The sequence below is a fragment of the Trematomus bernacchii genome, unplaced genomic scaffold (assembly GCF_902827165.1).
Source record: "Trematomus bernacchii unplaced genomic scaffold, fTreBer1.1, whole genome shotgun sequence".
Classification (NCBI taxonomy): Eukaryota; Metazoa; Chordata; class Actinopteri; order Perciformes; family Nototheniidae; genus Trematomus; species Trematomus bernacchii.
Window position 1 is genome coordinate 32,501 of NW_022987979.1, and position 17,822 is coordinate 50,322.

The 17,822-nt window shown below is 40.7% G+C and overlaps 1 protein-coding gene across 1 annotated transcript in view; it reads left to right on the forward strand.

The window, feature by feature from the left end:
- Positions 1-17,271, forward strand: part of LOC117471967 (collagen alpha-3(IV) chain-like) — a gene marked incomplete at its 3' end in the record, with an annotated part of 30,703 nt that extends 13,432 nt beyond the window's left edge. The window contains 18 exon segments of the mRNA XM_034117175.1: positions 404-457; positions 968-994; positions 1,882-1,956; positions 2,246-2,308; positions 2,407-2,442; positions 3,035-3,082; positions 3,458-3,532; positions 4,967-5,011; positions 5,134-5,196; positions 7,302-7,346; positions 7,427-7,480; positions 8,880-8,921; positions 9,112-9,193; positions 11,120-11,155; positions 12,426-12,590; positions 13,338-13,430; positions 13,665-13,760; positions 17,211-17,271. Of these exon segments, the coding sequence (XP_033973066.1) occupies positions 404-457; positions 968-994; positions 1,882-1,956; positions 2,246-2,308; positions 2,407-2,442; positions 3,035-3,082; positions 3,458-3,532; positions 4,967-5,011; positions 5,134-5,196; positions 7,302-7,346; positions 7,427-7,480; positions 8,880-8,921; positions 9,112-9,193; positions 11,120-11,155; positions 12,426-12,590; positions 13,338-13,430; positions 13,665-13,760; positions 17,211-17,271 (1,160 nt within the window).
- Positions 17,272-17,822: the final 551 nt, after the last annotated feature.

A 17,822-nucleotide genomic window follows, 5' to 3' on the forward strand; every position in this document is an offset into this window, starting at 1 on the left:
TTCATCATTACTATCACAAAGAAGACAAGAATATATTCTGGGTTGTCATCTGTTAAAAAATACACATTATGTCTTCTAATGACGTGGGTAGCATTTGAGAAGCATGTAAATGTGAAAACAGAGGATCTTGACTCGTGCCCTGTGGCACACCAGATGTAAAATTAACATGCATTTAAAACATGATTTTGAAGGTGAAATACAACTATCAGACACTTTTATGAACGACATTCCCAGCACTTTCATTTCTGTTTTTCACTTGGACTCAGCATCATAGATTTAAATAACGTCACACTTCACAGAACAGCTCTACCCTTGACTTTTCAGAGAGGTTACTCCATGAAACGGAAATCACCTGGCCTCATTCGCACAAACACTTATTAATATACTTATTGGTGTCTTCCAGGGCGATGTTGGTTACCCAGGGTTCTCTGGGGCTCCAGGTCCTGGCGGCATTCAAGTAAGTCCCACCGACTGACCGTAAGAATATTGAAGTATGAATGCTTGTTGTTTGTATGTTGTCTCCTCCTGAATGTTGTACGTCTCTTGTTGGTTTTTGTATTCTTGATGGCACCTCAACAAATGGAGTAGCTCTACTCATCTCATTGTATACCTGTATAATGACAATAAAGGATTCTATTCTAAAGCGGTGGTTGGATGCTTTGAATACTTCCTGTTGACCTTTTGAAACATTTGTATCACTGCAAGCTGAAGCTAAACTAGGCTAGTTATGTATATATAATATCCTGCTTTATATTCTGTTACTGTACATTTGTAATTCAACATGTATATTTTCTACTTTTTTGAATGCCATTTTATTTCTATTGAGATGTTTACATTTTGGATTGTTTATTTCTAGTCTTTTCATTTCTCTAATGTACAATGCCATGTCTTTTTATGCTGCTGCAAGTCCTTCTTATCTTATCTTATCTTATAAGAAGCTAAGGCTAACTATGCTTCTGTGTTTCAGGGTCGATCAGGACTGCGAGGGGCAAAGGTAACGCCGGCACAAACTCACATACTGTCATTATGTTTTCAATCTTGGTACAAAATGAAAAAGGGTTTTCACTTGAGCCACACATGCAGTTAATACTAAACAGTTCCGGGGCTAGAATAACATAACACGTATGAATATCAATTTCTGAACATATTCATACAGTGCCTGTCATTGATGTGATAGAACCACACATTTCTCACGTGAATACATATACAGTATATTATATGTATAATATAATTATATCTTTATTATTCTTTATATGAGGGAAGACAGCTTGCTGAATGTTTGCTAAACTTATTTATGTTTTTACTAGATAATACTTTTGGAGTACAGGCCTTAAAGGTGGGGTAGGTAATTTTGGAGAAACCGGCTCGAGATCGCTAGAATTTGAAAATACACAACCGGAGAAAATCTGCCACTTCCTCACAGAGCCCCTCCTCCAACACACACGAACGTGCACATGACCAATGAGGGCACGAGATAAGTTTGTGCACAGATGGAAGGCTGACAGGCAGGCAGGCCATCCAGTTATTTTAGCCGGGCCGGCTCAGATGATTGGTCGTGCTTTTTACAGTACTACAGCTTCCACAGATGATATTTATTTATGTATTTTTTGTCAAAGCATTTCAGATATTCATTGCTATCGGGATGTTAAGAGCATTCCATGGAATATAACAAAAAGTGTATCTCGAGCCGGTTTCTCAAACTTACCTACCCTACCTTTAAAGTCTTTTTTACATTTATTTAAAAATGTATTATCTTTTTTCTTTTACGTATTTTTGTATTGATTGTTTTTAAATATTACTCATGTGGGAATTATTACTGGTTTCTTTTCTAACAGATAAAAGAAACATTGAACCGTGTTATGTTTCTGTTTTTGGTTACAGGGAGACACTTACGTTTTTGCAGCAACTCCAGATATTAAAGGAGCACCAGGACCCCAAGGACGAGAAGGAGAATATGTCAGTGTTCTTAATTTTTTGTGGATGTTTTGTTATCTGACTTGTAATATTCTATATTTGTGATTGTGATTGGCTGGTGGAGAAATCCTCTGATTGGCTGTTGGAGAAATTGCTCTAATTTGCTAGTGGAGAAAATCCTTTAATTAGCTAATGGATAGTATTGTTTGATTGGCTAATGGACAAAAAATCTTCTGACTGTCTGGTGGAGAAAGTCATTTAATTGGCTGGTGGAGAAAATCCTCTGATTGGCTAGTGGACAAAGTCCTCTGATTAGCTGTTTGTGTTGCAGGGGCTGAGTGGAGATCCAGGGGAACCCGGCTTTCCAGGAGAACCAGGACCTTCCGGACTTCCTGTAAAGTCTTTACCTATCAAACTTTATTTAAATGTCTGTAACTGACGCGTCAACCCACTGACGTCAGCTCTTTCCTTTATGGTCTCTTTTAAATGTAGGGAAATCCAGGGTTTTCAGGATTAGCAGGAGAGAAGGTACGTGTGCTAATAATCCTCATTGCACTTTTACAAACAAATTCATCTTGTTTTTAACCACTGTAACAAACTCAGGCCAAAATCAACAAACACTGGACAAAATAAATCTTTAAAATGTTTACAACAGAACCACCAAACAATCTTATCTATATATCTATATTTGGAAGTGAATATTCTGTTTGGAAAGTTGGTATCTTAACTTACAAGTTAGGATGTTGTTTACATCATTTAATATGTTGCTCTTCTCTAGACTTTAGGGGCTCGTTAGTTAACACACAGTGGACTTTAATCGCACATAATGTAAATTAGGGTTTCACGATCTTGGAAAAACTGACATTGCAATAAATATTTCTCCTACAGTATATATATGTGAAAAAATAAATTCTCACCCTACATTTAGTTAATTTAAAGTTAAATGCATCAGGAATTAGATTGACCTTGAGAGCAAAATTAAGAGGCTATAATACATGTTAATCATAAACTCATTGGTCAATAAAAATGAAAAAACGGTTCTGTATTTAGCTGCAAAAATGTTATAGCATGACCCTGAATCATGTCACTCTCTCCTGATGAAGCTGTGTTTGTGTTTCAGGGTCAGGAGGGTCCCAGTCCGGTGATACCAGGCCCCCGCGGACAGAAGGTGAGCCGACGGGTCTGAAGAGAAACCTTACTTTTATTCCAATTGTATTACTACGATTTCAACCCACATTCAATGTCAATATTGCTATGTTTTACGAGAATTTTTTATATTTTTTAATGTTATTATAGTTTTCTTAAATGTATTTTCCTATGTTTATGTATGCACCTTAAGACAAAGACAAATTCCCCAAAACTTGATTCTGATGCTGATGCTAATATTGAAGCTAATCGCAAAAAAGTCACGTCACCTGTAAAATGTTACACTCTGATTGAAATGTGAGCAGACAATAAAACACTTACTCAAATGTTTCTAACCTGTAAAACACCATCATCATCATCTTCATCATCATCACCGCCAGCTGCTTTTGATTTTCAGGGTTATCGCGGTCCGACGGGGGTTCCTGGACAGAAAGGAATTAAACTTTATGCTGAAGGACCCAAAGAACTGAAGGTCTGTCTGTTTATCCGTCCGTTTGTCTGTCCATTTGTCTGTCTGTTTGTCCGTCCGTTTGTCTGTCTGTTTGTCCGTCCGTGTGTCTGTCTGTTTATCCGTCCGTTTGTCTGTCCATTTGTCTGTCTGTTTGTCCGTCCGTTTGTCTGTCTGTTTGTCCGTCCGTGTGTCTGTCTGTTTATCCGTCCGTTTGTCTGTCCATTTGTCTGTCTGTTTGTCCGTCCGTGTGTCTGTCTGTTTGTCCGTCCGTGTGTCTGTCTGTTTGTCCGTCCGTTTGTCTGTCCGTTTGTCCGTCCATTTGTCCGTCCGTGTGTCTGTCCATTTGTCCGTCCGTCCATTTGTCTGTCCGTTTGTCCGTCCATTTGTCTGTCCGTTTGTCCGTCCGTTTGTCCGTCCGTTTGTCCGTCCGTTTGTCCGTCCGTCCGTTTGTCCGTCCGTTTGTCTGTCTGTTTGTCTGTCCATTTGTCCGTCCGTCCATTTGTCCGATTGTCTGTCCGTTTGTCTGTCCGTTTGTCTGTCCGTCTGTCCGTTTGTCTGTCTGGCCGTCTGTCTGTCCGTTTGTCTGTCAATTTGTCCGTTTGTCTCTCCGTCTGTCTGTCCGTTTGTCTGTCAATTTGTCTGTTTGTCCGTCCATTTGTCTGTCCGTTTGTCTGTCCATTTGTCTCTCCGTTTGTCCGTCCGTCCATTTGTCCGATTGTCTGTCCGTTTGTCTGTCCGTTTGTCTCTCCGTCTGTCCGTTTGTCTGTCTGTCCGTCTGTCTGTCCGTTTGTCTGTCAATTTGTCCGTTTGTCTGTCCGTTTGTCTCTCCGTCTGTCTGTCCGTTTGTCTGTCAATTTGTCTGTTTGTCCGTCCATTTGTCTGTCCGTTTGTCTGTCCATTTGTCTCTCCGTTTGTCCGTCCGTCCATTTGTCCGATTGTCTGTCCGTTTGTCTGTCCGTTTGTCTCTCCGTCTGTCCGTTTGTCTGTCTGTCTGTCCGTTTGTCTGTCAATTTGTCTGTTTGTCCGTCCGTTTGTCTGTCCGTTTGTCCGATTGTCTGTCCGTTTGTCAGTCTGTCTGTCTGTCTGTCTGTCTGTCTGTCTGTCTGTCTGTCCGTCTGTCTGTCCGTTTGTCTGTCAATGTGTGCGTTTGTCTGTCCATTTGTCCGATTGTCTGTCCGTTTGTCTGTCCGTCTGTCTGTCCGTTTGTCTGTCAATTTGTCCGTTTGTCTGTCCGTTTGTCTGTCCGTTTGTCTGTCCGTTTGTCAATTTGTCCGTTTGTCTGTCCGTCTGTCTGTCCGTCTGTCTGTCCGTCTGTCTGTCCGTCTGTCTGTCCGTTTGTCTGTCCGTCTGTCTGTCCGTCTGTCTGTCCGTTTGTCTGTCAATTTGTCCGTTTGTCTGTCCGTTTGTCCGTCCGTTTGTCGCCTGTTTTCTCAGTTTGTTTTTTTTGTATTTCAGGGAGAACCAGGTGACATTGGAGCGAAAGGTTGTCTTGGTCTACTTGTAAGTAAAACCCGTCTCACATTCTGATGACCTGTCTGTCTGTCTGTCAGAAACATTTAATAAACAAACATGCTCACTTTTGTTCATTATCAGAGTCAGATGAACTGTGTTTTCTCCACCAGGGTGTCCCGGGGAAACTGGGGGTCAAAGGAGAAAAGGGCGGGCCAGGAGATCCCGGATCACTAGTAAGAGACATTTATGATATCGATATGATACGTATTCAAAATTAATTTACACTCATCGACTACAACAGAACCCGGCAAACAAGCAGCTAATTGATTGAATATTTGTATTAATTACATGTTGGGTTTATTGATTGATTGATTGAAAAGTTTATTAACAGCTTGTATATTGGGTACAGTACAGTACAGCTCAAAACATACAATTGTTAAGGGGATGCAGACCAGAGAAAGACTTTCGTCTTGTTTACATCAGGGTCCCCCATTTCCAATTCATCATATCATTTAAGACATATAAGACATATTTGACATACAGATGGCTTATTTACAATTTACATACAGGTGGTTTTTTACATACAGATGGATTATTTACAATTTTCATTTTAGATTTCGTTCTAATACATCCTAACCGGACATTTAAGACATACCAAGTCTACAGATATACAGTTAGTAACAGAGTCTAAAATGCGAGTATATACATAGATGGGGGGGGGGAAGCTGTCCATTGTACGACAGGTTGAGATTTGTACCATTACCGGGGCCAGTTTTGCAATGCTTTCCCCCGAAGGTGCTCTTTAAGAGAGGTTTTGAAGGTAAGTATAGTTTTACTTTCCTTTACAGTTGTGGGAAGAGCGTTCCACCTTGATGTGGCATAATTGCGAAACGTGTATTCCCCTTTTTTTGTGCCAAATCTGGGTTTTACATGATTTGTGGAGCTCCCTCTGGTGTTATGATCATGGTATTCCTTGACCTTTGGGAAGAATTTTGACATGTACATGGGTACCATAGAGGTGTAGTGGATCTTGTAGACCAGGCCCATTGCAAGTAGCTGTACTCTGTCGTCTACTCTAAGCCATCCTAGGTTGTCAAAGTGGGCAGAGGTGAGGTGGGTTCTAGATGAAAGGTCAAGCAGTAGTCTGACCAGTTTATTTTGCGATGTTTGAAGTTTTATTTTTAGCGCCTTGGAGGTGCTATGGTACCATGACGTGCAAGCATAGTCATAGTACCCTTGAATGAGTGCTCCTGCCAGAGTTTTCAGGGTGTTTTTGTTTACCAGAGAGGAGATCCGGTATAGGAATCTAGTTCTTTGATTGACTTTTTTTATTACATTGGATGCCATTTTGTCACAGGAGAGGTTTGCCTCAAGAATAGATCCTAGGTATGTAATTTCCTTCTTACTTGTGACAATAATGTCACCCACTGCAACTGAGAAGTCGTCGGATTTGCTGAGATTATGTTTCGAACCGAAGAGAATGGACTCTGTTTTACCCAGGTGTAATGATAATTTATTATCGGCGAGCCAGGTGCAGATTCTGCCGAGCTCGGAGCTGAGGGTTTTTTCAACCTGCAATCTGCTCCTGTCAGAGACCAGCAGGGCTGAGTCGTCCGCGAACAGGAACAAGTTGCAGTCACATGCTGATGACATGTCATTTGCATAAATTAGGAACAGTAACGGACCTAATATGCTTCCTTGTGGAACACCACAGCTCACTGGGAGGGGGGGGGACAGAGTACCGTTTACCTCCACCATCTGTTCTCTCCCCTCCAGGTAGGATTGCATCCAGCTCACCGATAGTTTATCATGACCTGGAAGAGGCCTGGGTGTTCCCTATCCTGTAGTGTGTTTTATTGTTTTTTGTGCATGTAAATGGTCTAAGGGGCGGGACATCTCTAAGCTGTTGACCAATCACAACAGGACTGGCCAGCTAACCAATTCGAAATTTTCAAAATAAGGGTATAGAAAATACATCAATAGAAATGAATTGGATTATATGAAATGCTACCCTCTCAAATAAACATGATAACAATTTAGAATAAACATTCAAATTCATTTAGAAATATTCAATATAGTTTTATAAGTTTTTCAAAAATGTTCTTGTAAATCTATCACTTTAACATACTAGAATATACCAAACATTTCTATTGTAAATGTGTGCATTTTTTATATTTTTTTGTCTTAAATTTACTTATTTTGGAAATGTGGAATTTGTTCTATTAATTTGTAATGCAGTGCCCCTTTTTCCATTGTATATATTTATATATATTTACTGTACCGCATCAGAAACATGTCCCGGTGTATTCTGGGTCCAACATGCTGCTTTGTGTTTCAGGGTAAACCGGGGAAGGATGGAGTCCTTGGAGAGCTGGGAGTACAGGTAACATGCTAAGCTAACAAGAATGCTAACCATCCGTTTGCAGTGTGGACAGCCTGTAATAATGGTGACTGTTTCTGCAGGGGGAAGCAGGGGTTCGTGGGTACCTCGGACCTCCGGGTATAGAAGGAGCCACGGTGAGTGATTGATTGATTGATTGTCAGAAATCTTAAACTTGTTTGAGTAAACTACATAATATCATCAGAAAGTTGTAGAAACTCAAGAGTTTCTCATGAAGTTGGAAACAAGCATCTGTAAAACATTTCCTCTGTGGTTAAATCAGGAAAACTAAATATTTACTAAGTATTTTCAAATGTGACACTTTGTGATATAGACAGAAGTCAAAATGAGTTGCTGGATATGATCAAAGTAATTAGTACATTTTGTTATTGTCTACTTGTTTTTATTTTTTGATCTTCTTATACTTTGCCATCAATATTTAAAAAGAAATTGTATATTAACTTTAATTTTAACATTATTTAGGTTCAGGCTTCAAATGAGCCTGGTGGGGTTTCGGCCTCTTCCTGCACTGTTTAATCTAAACTAAACACGATCAACAAATAACTATATAAAAAAAACTAAGAACAATACAAACATATATATATATATGTGTGCGTGTGTGTGTGTGTGTGTGTCTCTGTGTGTGTGTGTGTGTGTGTGTGTCTCTGTGTGTGTGTGTGTGTTGTGTGTGTCTCTGTGTGTGTGTGTGTGTGTGTGTGTGTCTCTGTGTGTGTGTGTGTGTGTGTGTTGTGTCTCTGTGTGTCTCGTGTGGTGTCTCTGTTGTGTCCTGTGTGTCTGTGTGTCTCTGTGTGTGTGTGGTGTGTGTGTGTGTGTGTGTGTGTGTGTGTGTTGTGTGTGTGTGTGTGTGTGTGTGTTGTGTGTGTGTGTGTTGTGTCGCTGTGTGTGTGTGTGTCCTGTGTGTGTGTTGTGTGTGTGTGTGTGTGTGTGTGTGTGTGTGTGTGTGTGTGTGTGTGTGTGTCTCTGTGTGTGTGTGTGTGTGTGTGTGTCTCTGTGTGTCTCTCTGTGTGTGTGTGTGTCTCTCTGTGTGTGTGTGTGTGTGTGTGTGTGTGTGTGTGTCTCTGTGTGTCTCTGTGTGTGTGTGTGTGTGTCTCTGTGTGTGTCTCTGTGTGTATGTGTGTCTCTGTGTGTGTGTGTGTCTCTGTGTGTCTCTGTGTGTCTCTGTGTGTGTGTGTGTGTGTCTCTGTGTGTCTCTGTGTGTCTCTGTGTGTCTCTGTGTGTCTCTGTGTGTCTCTGTGTGTGTGTGTGTGTGTCTCTGTGTGTCTCTGTGTTGTGTGTGTCTCTGTGTGTCTCTGTGTGTGTGTGTGTCTCTGTGTGTGTGTGTGTGTGTGTGTGTGTGTGTGTGTGTGTGTGTGTGTGTGTGTGTGTGTGTGTGTGTGTGTGTGTGTGTCTCTGTGTGTCTCTGTGTGTGTGTGTGTGTGTCTGTGTGTGTGTGTGTGTGTGTGTGTGTGTGTGTGTGTGTGTGTGTGTGTGTGTGTGTGTGTGTGTGTGTGTGTGTGTGTGTGTGTGTGTGTGCAGGGGGAGAAAGGTGATCGTGGTTTTCCAGGTCTTCCAGGAGAGGTGAGTCATTTTAAAACTTTTCTTTTTCTTTTTCATGAATCCTTTTGACTTATTGATCATTCAAATTGTGTAAATAGATGCTGTATTAATGATGTAATCGACAGTTAGCCAGGCTACAACAGGAGAGAACATTTGTCTATGAAATCAAAGTTTTCCAGCTTTTCAGATGTGTGTGTTTTTCTTTCATCAGACGGTTTTTAACCAAATATTCCTGAAGGGCCAGCCAGGTGCCTCCGGGTCCCGAGGACCCCTAGGAGTGCAGGGAGAACAAGGTAGTTTCATCATGAAGGGATACAAATTATTCTGCCCTTACAAGTGTGAGGGAAACTTCTGAAGCAATTAGAAACAGGACTCAGAGACACGGGGAGAGCTGGAGCTTTGATGGAAAACACTGACGGTTTATTTGGAGCTTCGGTCGGAGAATTCACAAGACATCAAATCAAGTTTTATTTATATAGCACATTTTTAAAAAGATTTTTGGTCGAGCCAAAGTGCTGTACATGCAATAAAAACACTTTACTACAATAGCAAACAGAAAACAATAAATTACAACAGCAAAAATAAAAATAACACACAGGGAAAAGTCAGGAGTCGTGCTCCGCTCTGACTAGAAGGCCAGGGTGAAGAAGTGAGTCTTAAGTGTTGATTTAAAACCCCCTAGGGTCTGGGCCGACCTCACATGGAGGGGCAGAGTGTTCCAGAGCCTAGGGCCAGCTGCTGTGAAGGCTCGGTGCCCTCGGGTTTTGAGCCTGGTCTTGGGCACTACCAGCAGCAGCTGGTCAGCAGACCTTAAAGCTCTGGCTGGGGTGTAGCGCTGGAGGAGTTCAGCTATATAGGCCGGAGCCAGCCCATTTAGTGCTTTAAAAACAAATAAAATAATTTTAAAATCAATTCTGAACCGAACTGGAAGCCAGTGCAGTGAGGCCAGAATAGGGGTGATGTGGTCACGCTTTTTGTGGCCAGTCAGCAAACGTGCAGCTGCGTTCTGCACTAGCTGCAGGAGTTTAATTGAGGCCTGGTCCATACCCACATACAGTGCGTTGCAATAGTCCAGTCTCGAGGTAACAAAGGCGTTAATAACCCTTTCTAAGTCTTTAAAAGATAAAAACGACTTGGTTTTGGCCAATAGTCTTATTTTTAAAAAGCAGGTCTTGACTACAGTGCTGACCTGCTTATCAAATTGAGATGCCAAACCAATTCTGAAGAACTCTACCCCAGACCCGTGTATTTAGCTAGTTCAGAGAGAATAATCCACATTGTGCAGAACAAGATAGAACCATAACACGTCTACCAGCTGACGCCAGCAGGCAGGAACAGGGAGACACACTGAGAGCACAGCAGCCCAGGCTACAGGTGCCTGAGGTCAGTGAGGTCACAAACTGATCAACTGGGTCAAAGTTATGGGCCTTGGAAAATATTTCCACAACAACAAGAATATTTAGAGATTGCAGGGTTGGCAGATAGCTTAACAAGGTTTAGCAATAAACACCAGGAGACCGCAGGTCAGTTTCGGATGTTTTCTGATTCATTTTCATTCATTTCCATTTTGTAAAACTGAAATACAAACAAAAACAAAACACACAGTCATGAGACGTTATCACATTAAACATTAAATACAAATACAAAAGACTAAACAAACATTCTAAATAGCAGAGTACCTGTTAGCATAAATGCTACATTGCTACAAACATTTCAACTGCTGCTCACAGGCTAACAAATTCAGCATCATTCATTGTTTCAAAGTGCTTTGCATATAATCAGTTTAAATGTGCAGGTACGTGTAGACAGACAATAGATGGTATGATACCTACAGACATAAAGACCCTAGGATTTGAGTAAAGAATTGCTTTGACAGGAAACCAAGTGCTCCACAGACAGCCAGGAACAGGCAACTACTTTTATCCCTCATAAAGTTTAGATTCTAGATCATTTCAAACGCTTTTTTCAATCTTCCTTATGGTCTGATGTTATGGCTTTGTGAAATGTGACATCACTATTTAACACTTGTGCTCCTATTGGCTAGCATACAAAGTATTTAAAGGATACCTTTTGAGTCATTGTAAAATAACTAATTATATTAAGAAGTATCTGTCTCGTGGATCAGTTTGTGTTTTGGGGAGATTTCTGTTAAATCAGCTGCACAGCATCTCTCTCATCCTCGATGCTCAGTCACGTTCTTCTTCTGTGGTTTCTTTCAGGACTCATTGGATTTCCTGGCCTGCAGGGCGAGCCAGGTAAACTCCGACTCAGTTCCTCTGTATCCCGAGGTGGGAAGTAGTGGAGTACAAATACTTCGTTACTGTACTTAAGTACATTTTTCTGGTATCAGTACTTTACTCCACTACTTATTTTTCTGACCACTTTTTACTTTGACTTCTTACACTTTGAACACAAATACCTGTACTTTCTACTTCTTACATGTTGAACCCAAATACCTGTACTTTCTACTTCTTACATTTTGAACACAAATACCTGTACTTTCTACTTCTTACATGTTGAACACAAATACCTGTACTTTCTACTTCTTACATGTTGAACCCAAATACCTGTACTTTCTACTTCTTACATGTTGAACACAAATACCTGTACTTTCTACTTCTTACATGTTGAACTCAAATACCTGTACTTTCTACTTCTTACATGTTGAACTCAAATACCTGTACTTTCTACTTCTTACATGTTGAACTCAAATACCTGTACTTTCTACTTCTTACATGTTGAACTCAAATACCTGTACTTTCTACTTCTTACATTTTGAACACAAATACCTGTACTTTCTACTTCTCACATGTTGAACCCAAATACCTGTACTTTCTACTTCTTACATGTTGAACACAAATACCTGTACTTTCTACTTCTTACATGTTGAACACAAATACCTGTACTTTCTACTTCTTACATGTTGAACTCAAATACCTGTACTTTCTACTTCTTACATGTTGAACTCAAATACCTGTACTTTCTACTTCTTACATGTTGAACACAAATACCTGTACTTTCTACTTCTCACATGTTGAACCCAAATACCTGTACTTTCTACTTCTCACATGTTGAACACAAATACCTGTACTTTCTACTTCTCACATGTTGAACACAAATACCTGTACTTTCTACTTCTTACATGTTGAACTCAAATAACTGTACTTTCTACTTCTCACATGTTGAACACAAATACCTGTACTTTCTACTTCTCACATGTTGAACACAAATACCTGTACTTTCTACTTCTTACATGTTGAACACAAATACCTGTACTTTCTACTTCTTACATGTTGAACACAAATACCTGTACTTTCTACTTCTTACATGTTGAACACAAATACCTGTACTTTCTACTTCTTACATGTTGAACACAAATACCTGTACTTTCTACTTCTTACATGTTGAACACAAATACCTGTACTTTCTACTTCTTACATGTTGAACTCAAATACCTGTACTTTCTACTTTGACTTTTGACTTTGACAGTAAGACTCTAAATAAAGACTCTTCTTTTCCCTCCAGGTGTGGCTTCCAATGGTCCACCGGGCCCTCAGGGGCCTCCAGGCTCAACTGGACCCAAAGGAGAATCAGGAGCTTCCGGTCCCCTCGTGGTCGGCCCCCCGGGACTCTCTGGAGTTCCTGGAGGTCCAGGATTGGAAGGAGAACCAGGCGAACCGGGAATACCAGGTGAGGGTTTCAAACTTGTTTTCTGTTTTCTAGTTTGTCTTAAAGAGGCCCTGTTCTGCTTTGTGTGGTGTTCCCTCTCCTGTAGTGAGTCCTATACGGTTCTCTGCATGCACATGGTCTGCAAACGCTCAAATCCCTTCCAGAACATAAAGACATGACTATATAACTCTCGCGCTCCTATTGGCCAGCGCTCCAACACAACACATAGGCTTCTAATATGAAGATGAGAATGAGCAGAATAGGGCCTCTTTAATCTTGAGACGTTATCTCCGGACAGAGAGAGTCGTATTTTGGAATCTTTATTAAACGACTCTTTACAATAAACGTATTTATCGTCCTGATAAGGCTGTTGAAAGTGAAGAGTTGCACACAAACATCTGTAAAACATTTACTCTGCAGTGAAATAAGGAAATATCAAATATACACTTGAATAATCCAAAGGTTTTTTCTAGAACATATCAGACAAGTAACAAGAGGTTGAAGTTGAACATGTCATAAAAAAAGGTTCATTCACAACATCTTGTATTGACTTCCTGCCTGCTCATAGAGTGGGGCATGCTTCCTAACTCTTTGTAGACTCTCAGCTCTTAGTTACATTTCTGGGTCAAATGAGGAGATGTTAGCCTAGCTTAGCGCAAATAATTGAAGCGGAGGGGATCGTATAGCCAGAGAGCTTCACCAAGATAAACAAAAATCGACCTGTCGACAATGCCAAATTATTATTTTTGTTTTTCACTTTCATGTCAGATTTTCTCCCGGGAGATGTCGGCGCTCCAGGAGATAAAGGTCTAAAAGGCCCGACTGGATTCCCTGGAGTCGGAGGGGAGGATGGACTGACAGGTGAGTGGGGGGAGACATGAAATACCCGTCTGAGCTTTACTAAAACAGCAGAATTTTGTATTATGATAAAAAAGACATCAGATTTGTACGAGTTTAGTGGTGCTCATGTTTTATTATCTTTGCCCTTTAATGTCATTTTTGTAAAGCACTTTGAATTGCATTGTTTTGAAAAGTGTTGTATAAATAAACTTGCCTTGCCTTGTTGAGCATAACTGATTGATTTGTGTTATTCAGGTGAGAAGGGGGGAGTGTGCTTGGTTTGTCCGCTTGTTGCGGGCTCCCCAGGACCTCCAGGCAGAAAAGGAGAGCAAGGTGAAATCGGGTTGACAGGTAAGAAAACACCTGAATCATTTACTCTGATTATCTGAGCTAATTGTCAGTATGCTATTGAAGAGAAGAAATCTGAATAATTTAAATAATGTTGGAGGCTACTAGAAATATGTACCTGCTGTCAATCTTTTTTAAACTCACAGAATGCTGAAAATAAAAAAATTAAAATTCTGAATTTTTCTGAAAATACCAAATTCTTTCTTAAATTCTGACCTGAAAATCTCGGAATTGTGACTTTTTTCAGAAAATCTGACTTTTTTCTTGAACCTATAACTTTTTTAGAAAATCTATAAAATCTGACTTCTGTCTGCAAATCTCAGAATTACATTTTTATCCTGACGTTTTTCAGAAAATCTTAGAATTCTGGCTTTTTCCAAAAATTCTGATCAGACTTCTTTCTCACATTCAAACATGGAATGCTGCAAATCCAAAATGCTGCAAGAAGCTCAAAACACTATGTAAACCAGGGGACACTAAAGAGTGACGCACACAGCTGGGAGACCAGGGGACACTAAAGAGTGACGCACACAGCTGGGAGACCAGGGGACACTAAAGAGTGACGCACACAGCTGGGAGACCAGGGGACACTAAAAAGTGACGCACACAGCTGGGAGACCAGGGGACACTAAAGAGTGACGCACACAGCTGGGACACCAGGGGACACTAAAGAGTGACGCACACAGCTGGAGACCAGGGGACACTAAAGAGTGACGCACACAGCTGGGAGACCAGGGGACACTAAAGAGTGACGCACACAGCTGGGAGACCAGGGGACACTGTCACTACCCGATCCGTTCACCTGCCCGATCGGTACTGCGCATGTGCGAGATGGTCCGCCATATTGGACAACTCCGTACGGCAACCCAACTAGGACACTTGACACAGTGGCTTTTGGCAAAGCACACAAAGAAAACAAAAAAAACCGAGAGAGATGAGTTATTGTTATTACAACGTGACTTCACTATTATTTAACAACTATTTCTATTGGGTTCTTTTATTTGGGGTTAAGTACATTGTCAGAATAAGTGAGAAATGGATTTAACTTCTGTTAGACAGCTATCATACTGAATAAATATTTATGCAAAAACGTATGGCATTAATAATGTATATCTAATTACATTTAAAAATGTATGGCATTAATAATGTATATCTAATTACATTAACTGTGAATGTCTTTCATTTTATTTAAAATGAACAATTACATACAACATTTTCCATAAAAAAGTTGATTCAAGAACAAATCTCTGTTATTAGATCAGTACTTTTCTTATATGACTATTATTGCTAAATTTGAAAGGTCTTTACCAGCTTTGGAATTATATATATATATATATATATATATAGCACCTTCTGCCATCCCATCTCTACTGACAATCATTAACACTTAGATTTTATGATATCGTAAGCATCGTCAGTGATTGACTTGAACACTGAGAATGTATTTATTAACTTCAGACATTTTCATATACAAATGTGATCATACACCAACACACTTTTTAGAGATATACATTTTTCACACACAACGCACAACCATTTACTAAATTAAACCAAATCCCATCATAATACGAGCAAATAAAAAGGCACAACAATAAATATATTATGTGTGTGTGTGTGTGTGTGTGTGTGTGTGTGTGTGTGTGTGTGTGTGTGTGTGTGTGTGTGTGTGTGTGTGTGTGTGGTGTGTGTGTGTGTGTGTGTGTGTGTGTGTGTGTGTGTGTGTGTGTGTGTGTGTGTGTGTGTGTGTGTGTGTGTGTGTGTGTGTGTGTGTGTGTGTGTGTGTGTGTGTGTGTGTGGGGGGGGGGGTTGTTAAGATCCAGGTCCAATGGGGGCAGAGGGGAGAGGTGGGTTCAGCATCCTACAGGAAATGTAATTTGCATGTAATATTATTTATTAATATGGAATAATTTAACTGGAGTTTGTTATCCTTTAATTTTGCTTGATTAATTATATTGCAGGTTGTGGGTAACAGCCAGTCCATGGTAGCAGCACGGGAACAGCTTATTCCTCTGAACTTGTGTGCTTTCCGTTCAAAAACTGCAGGAACCCTAAACACAGACACAACCCCCTTCCCTTTGTGGTGTATCACAATGCACAATCTCAACTATTGTAAACACGATAATAAGTAGAGCAATCCTTCCTCAAAGTAAATCTTGTCTTCCAGTATTTTTCACGAGTCCAGTATAGTATTTAACTAGACCAAGGTAGCAAGAACTAGTTTATCTTTGTTTTATATATAATTCCAAAGCTGGTAAAGACCTTTCAAATTTAGCAATAATAGTCATATAAGAAAAGTACTGATCTAATAACAGAGATTTGTTCTTGAATCAACTTTTTTATGGAAAATGTTGTATGTAATTGTTCATTTTAAATAAAATGAAAGACATTCACAGTTAATGTAATTAGATATACATTATTAATGCCATACATTTTTAAATGTAATTAGATATACATTATTAATGCCATACGTTTTTGCATAAATATTTATTCAGTATGATAGCTGTCTAACAGAAGTTAAATCCATTTCTCACTTATTCTGACAATGTACTTAACCCCAAATAAAAGAACCCAATAGAAATAGTTGTTAAATAATAGTGAAGTCACGTTGTAATAACAATAACTAATCTCTCTCGGTTTTTTGAGGTTTTTTTGTGTGCTTTGCCAAAAGCCACTGTGTCAAGTGTCCTAGTTGGGTTACCGTACGGAGTTGTCCAATATGGCGGACCATCTCGCACATGCGCAGTACCGATCGGGCAGGTGAACGGATCGGGTAGTGACAGACACTAAAGAGTGACGCACACAGCTGGGAGACCAGGGGACACTAAAGAGTGACGCACACAGCTGGGAGACCAGGGGACACTAAAGAGTGACGCACACAGCTGGGAGACCAGGGGACACTAAAGAGTGACGCACACAGCTGGGAGACCAGGGGACACTAAAGAGTGACGCACACAGCTGGGAGACCAAGGGACACTAAAGAGTGACGCACACAGCTGGGAGACCAGGGGACACTAAAGAGTGACGCACACAGCTGGGAGAACAGGGGACACTAAAGAGTGACGCACACAGCTGGGAGACCAGGGGACACTAAAGAGTGACGCACACAGCTGGGAGAACAGGGGACACTAAAGAGTGACGCACACAGCTGGGAGAACAGGGGACACTAAAGAGTGACGCACACAGCTGGGAGACCAGGGGACACTAAAGAGTGACGCACACAGCTGGGAGACCAGGGGACACTAAAGAGTGACGCACACAGCTGGGAGACCAGGGGACACTAAAGAGTGACGCACACAGCTGGGACCGGAGCTCTTGGTCACATTCATGATTGTTGGTACTGGTCTGTTCACGTTGACCAGCCCAGTAGACAGCAGCATCTGATTCAGAGTCAGTGCTATGATGGCACCAGGTTAAACTCACCTGTCTCTGTCTGTGATGTCGTTTTATTTCCAGGGTCAACTGGGTTTCCTGGACCCAAAGGTCACAACGGGGCGAAAAGTGTCGGAGGACCACCTGGTCCACAGGTGAGCTCACCTGTATTTTATGCTCCATATATCTGGAACAAACAACCAGAAAACTACAGGTCTGCAATCTGACTTATTTTAACTGAAGACTTTCTGTTTGCTGCTTTTTTAATAATATGAATAATAATAATAATACAGTTTCTAAAAACTCAAAAACGCTTAGGTGTGGTTTATTGTCCCAAATGCCCCACATTTGACCATGTTGTGTTTAAAATACAACATAGTTATTTGATTATTAAATCAAATAACTATTTATATCTGTCCAACAACACTGACAGCGCTGCAACTATACCTTTCATTTTCTGTTCTAACCCAATGCATTCTACCATTGTTTGGATTCATAAATTAGAACAAAGATCCATGGGCATTACGGATTCCCCTGTCCTTTAACTTCCTGTTGAGCTCAATCTGGAGTGGGCGGGGCGGACCAGCTGTTCTGTAGTTTTACAAGTCAATAGAGCCCTACGTACTCCCTCAGATCCTCACTAACACACGCGCCACAGTAGACGTCATCCGAACTCAGACACACAGAGAGAGGTCT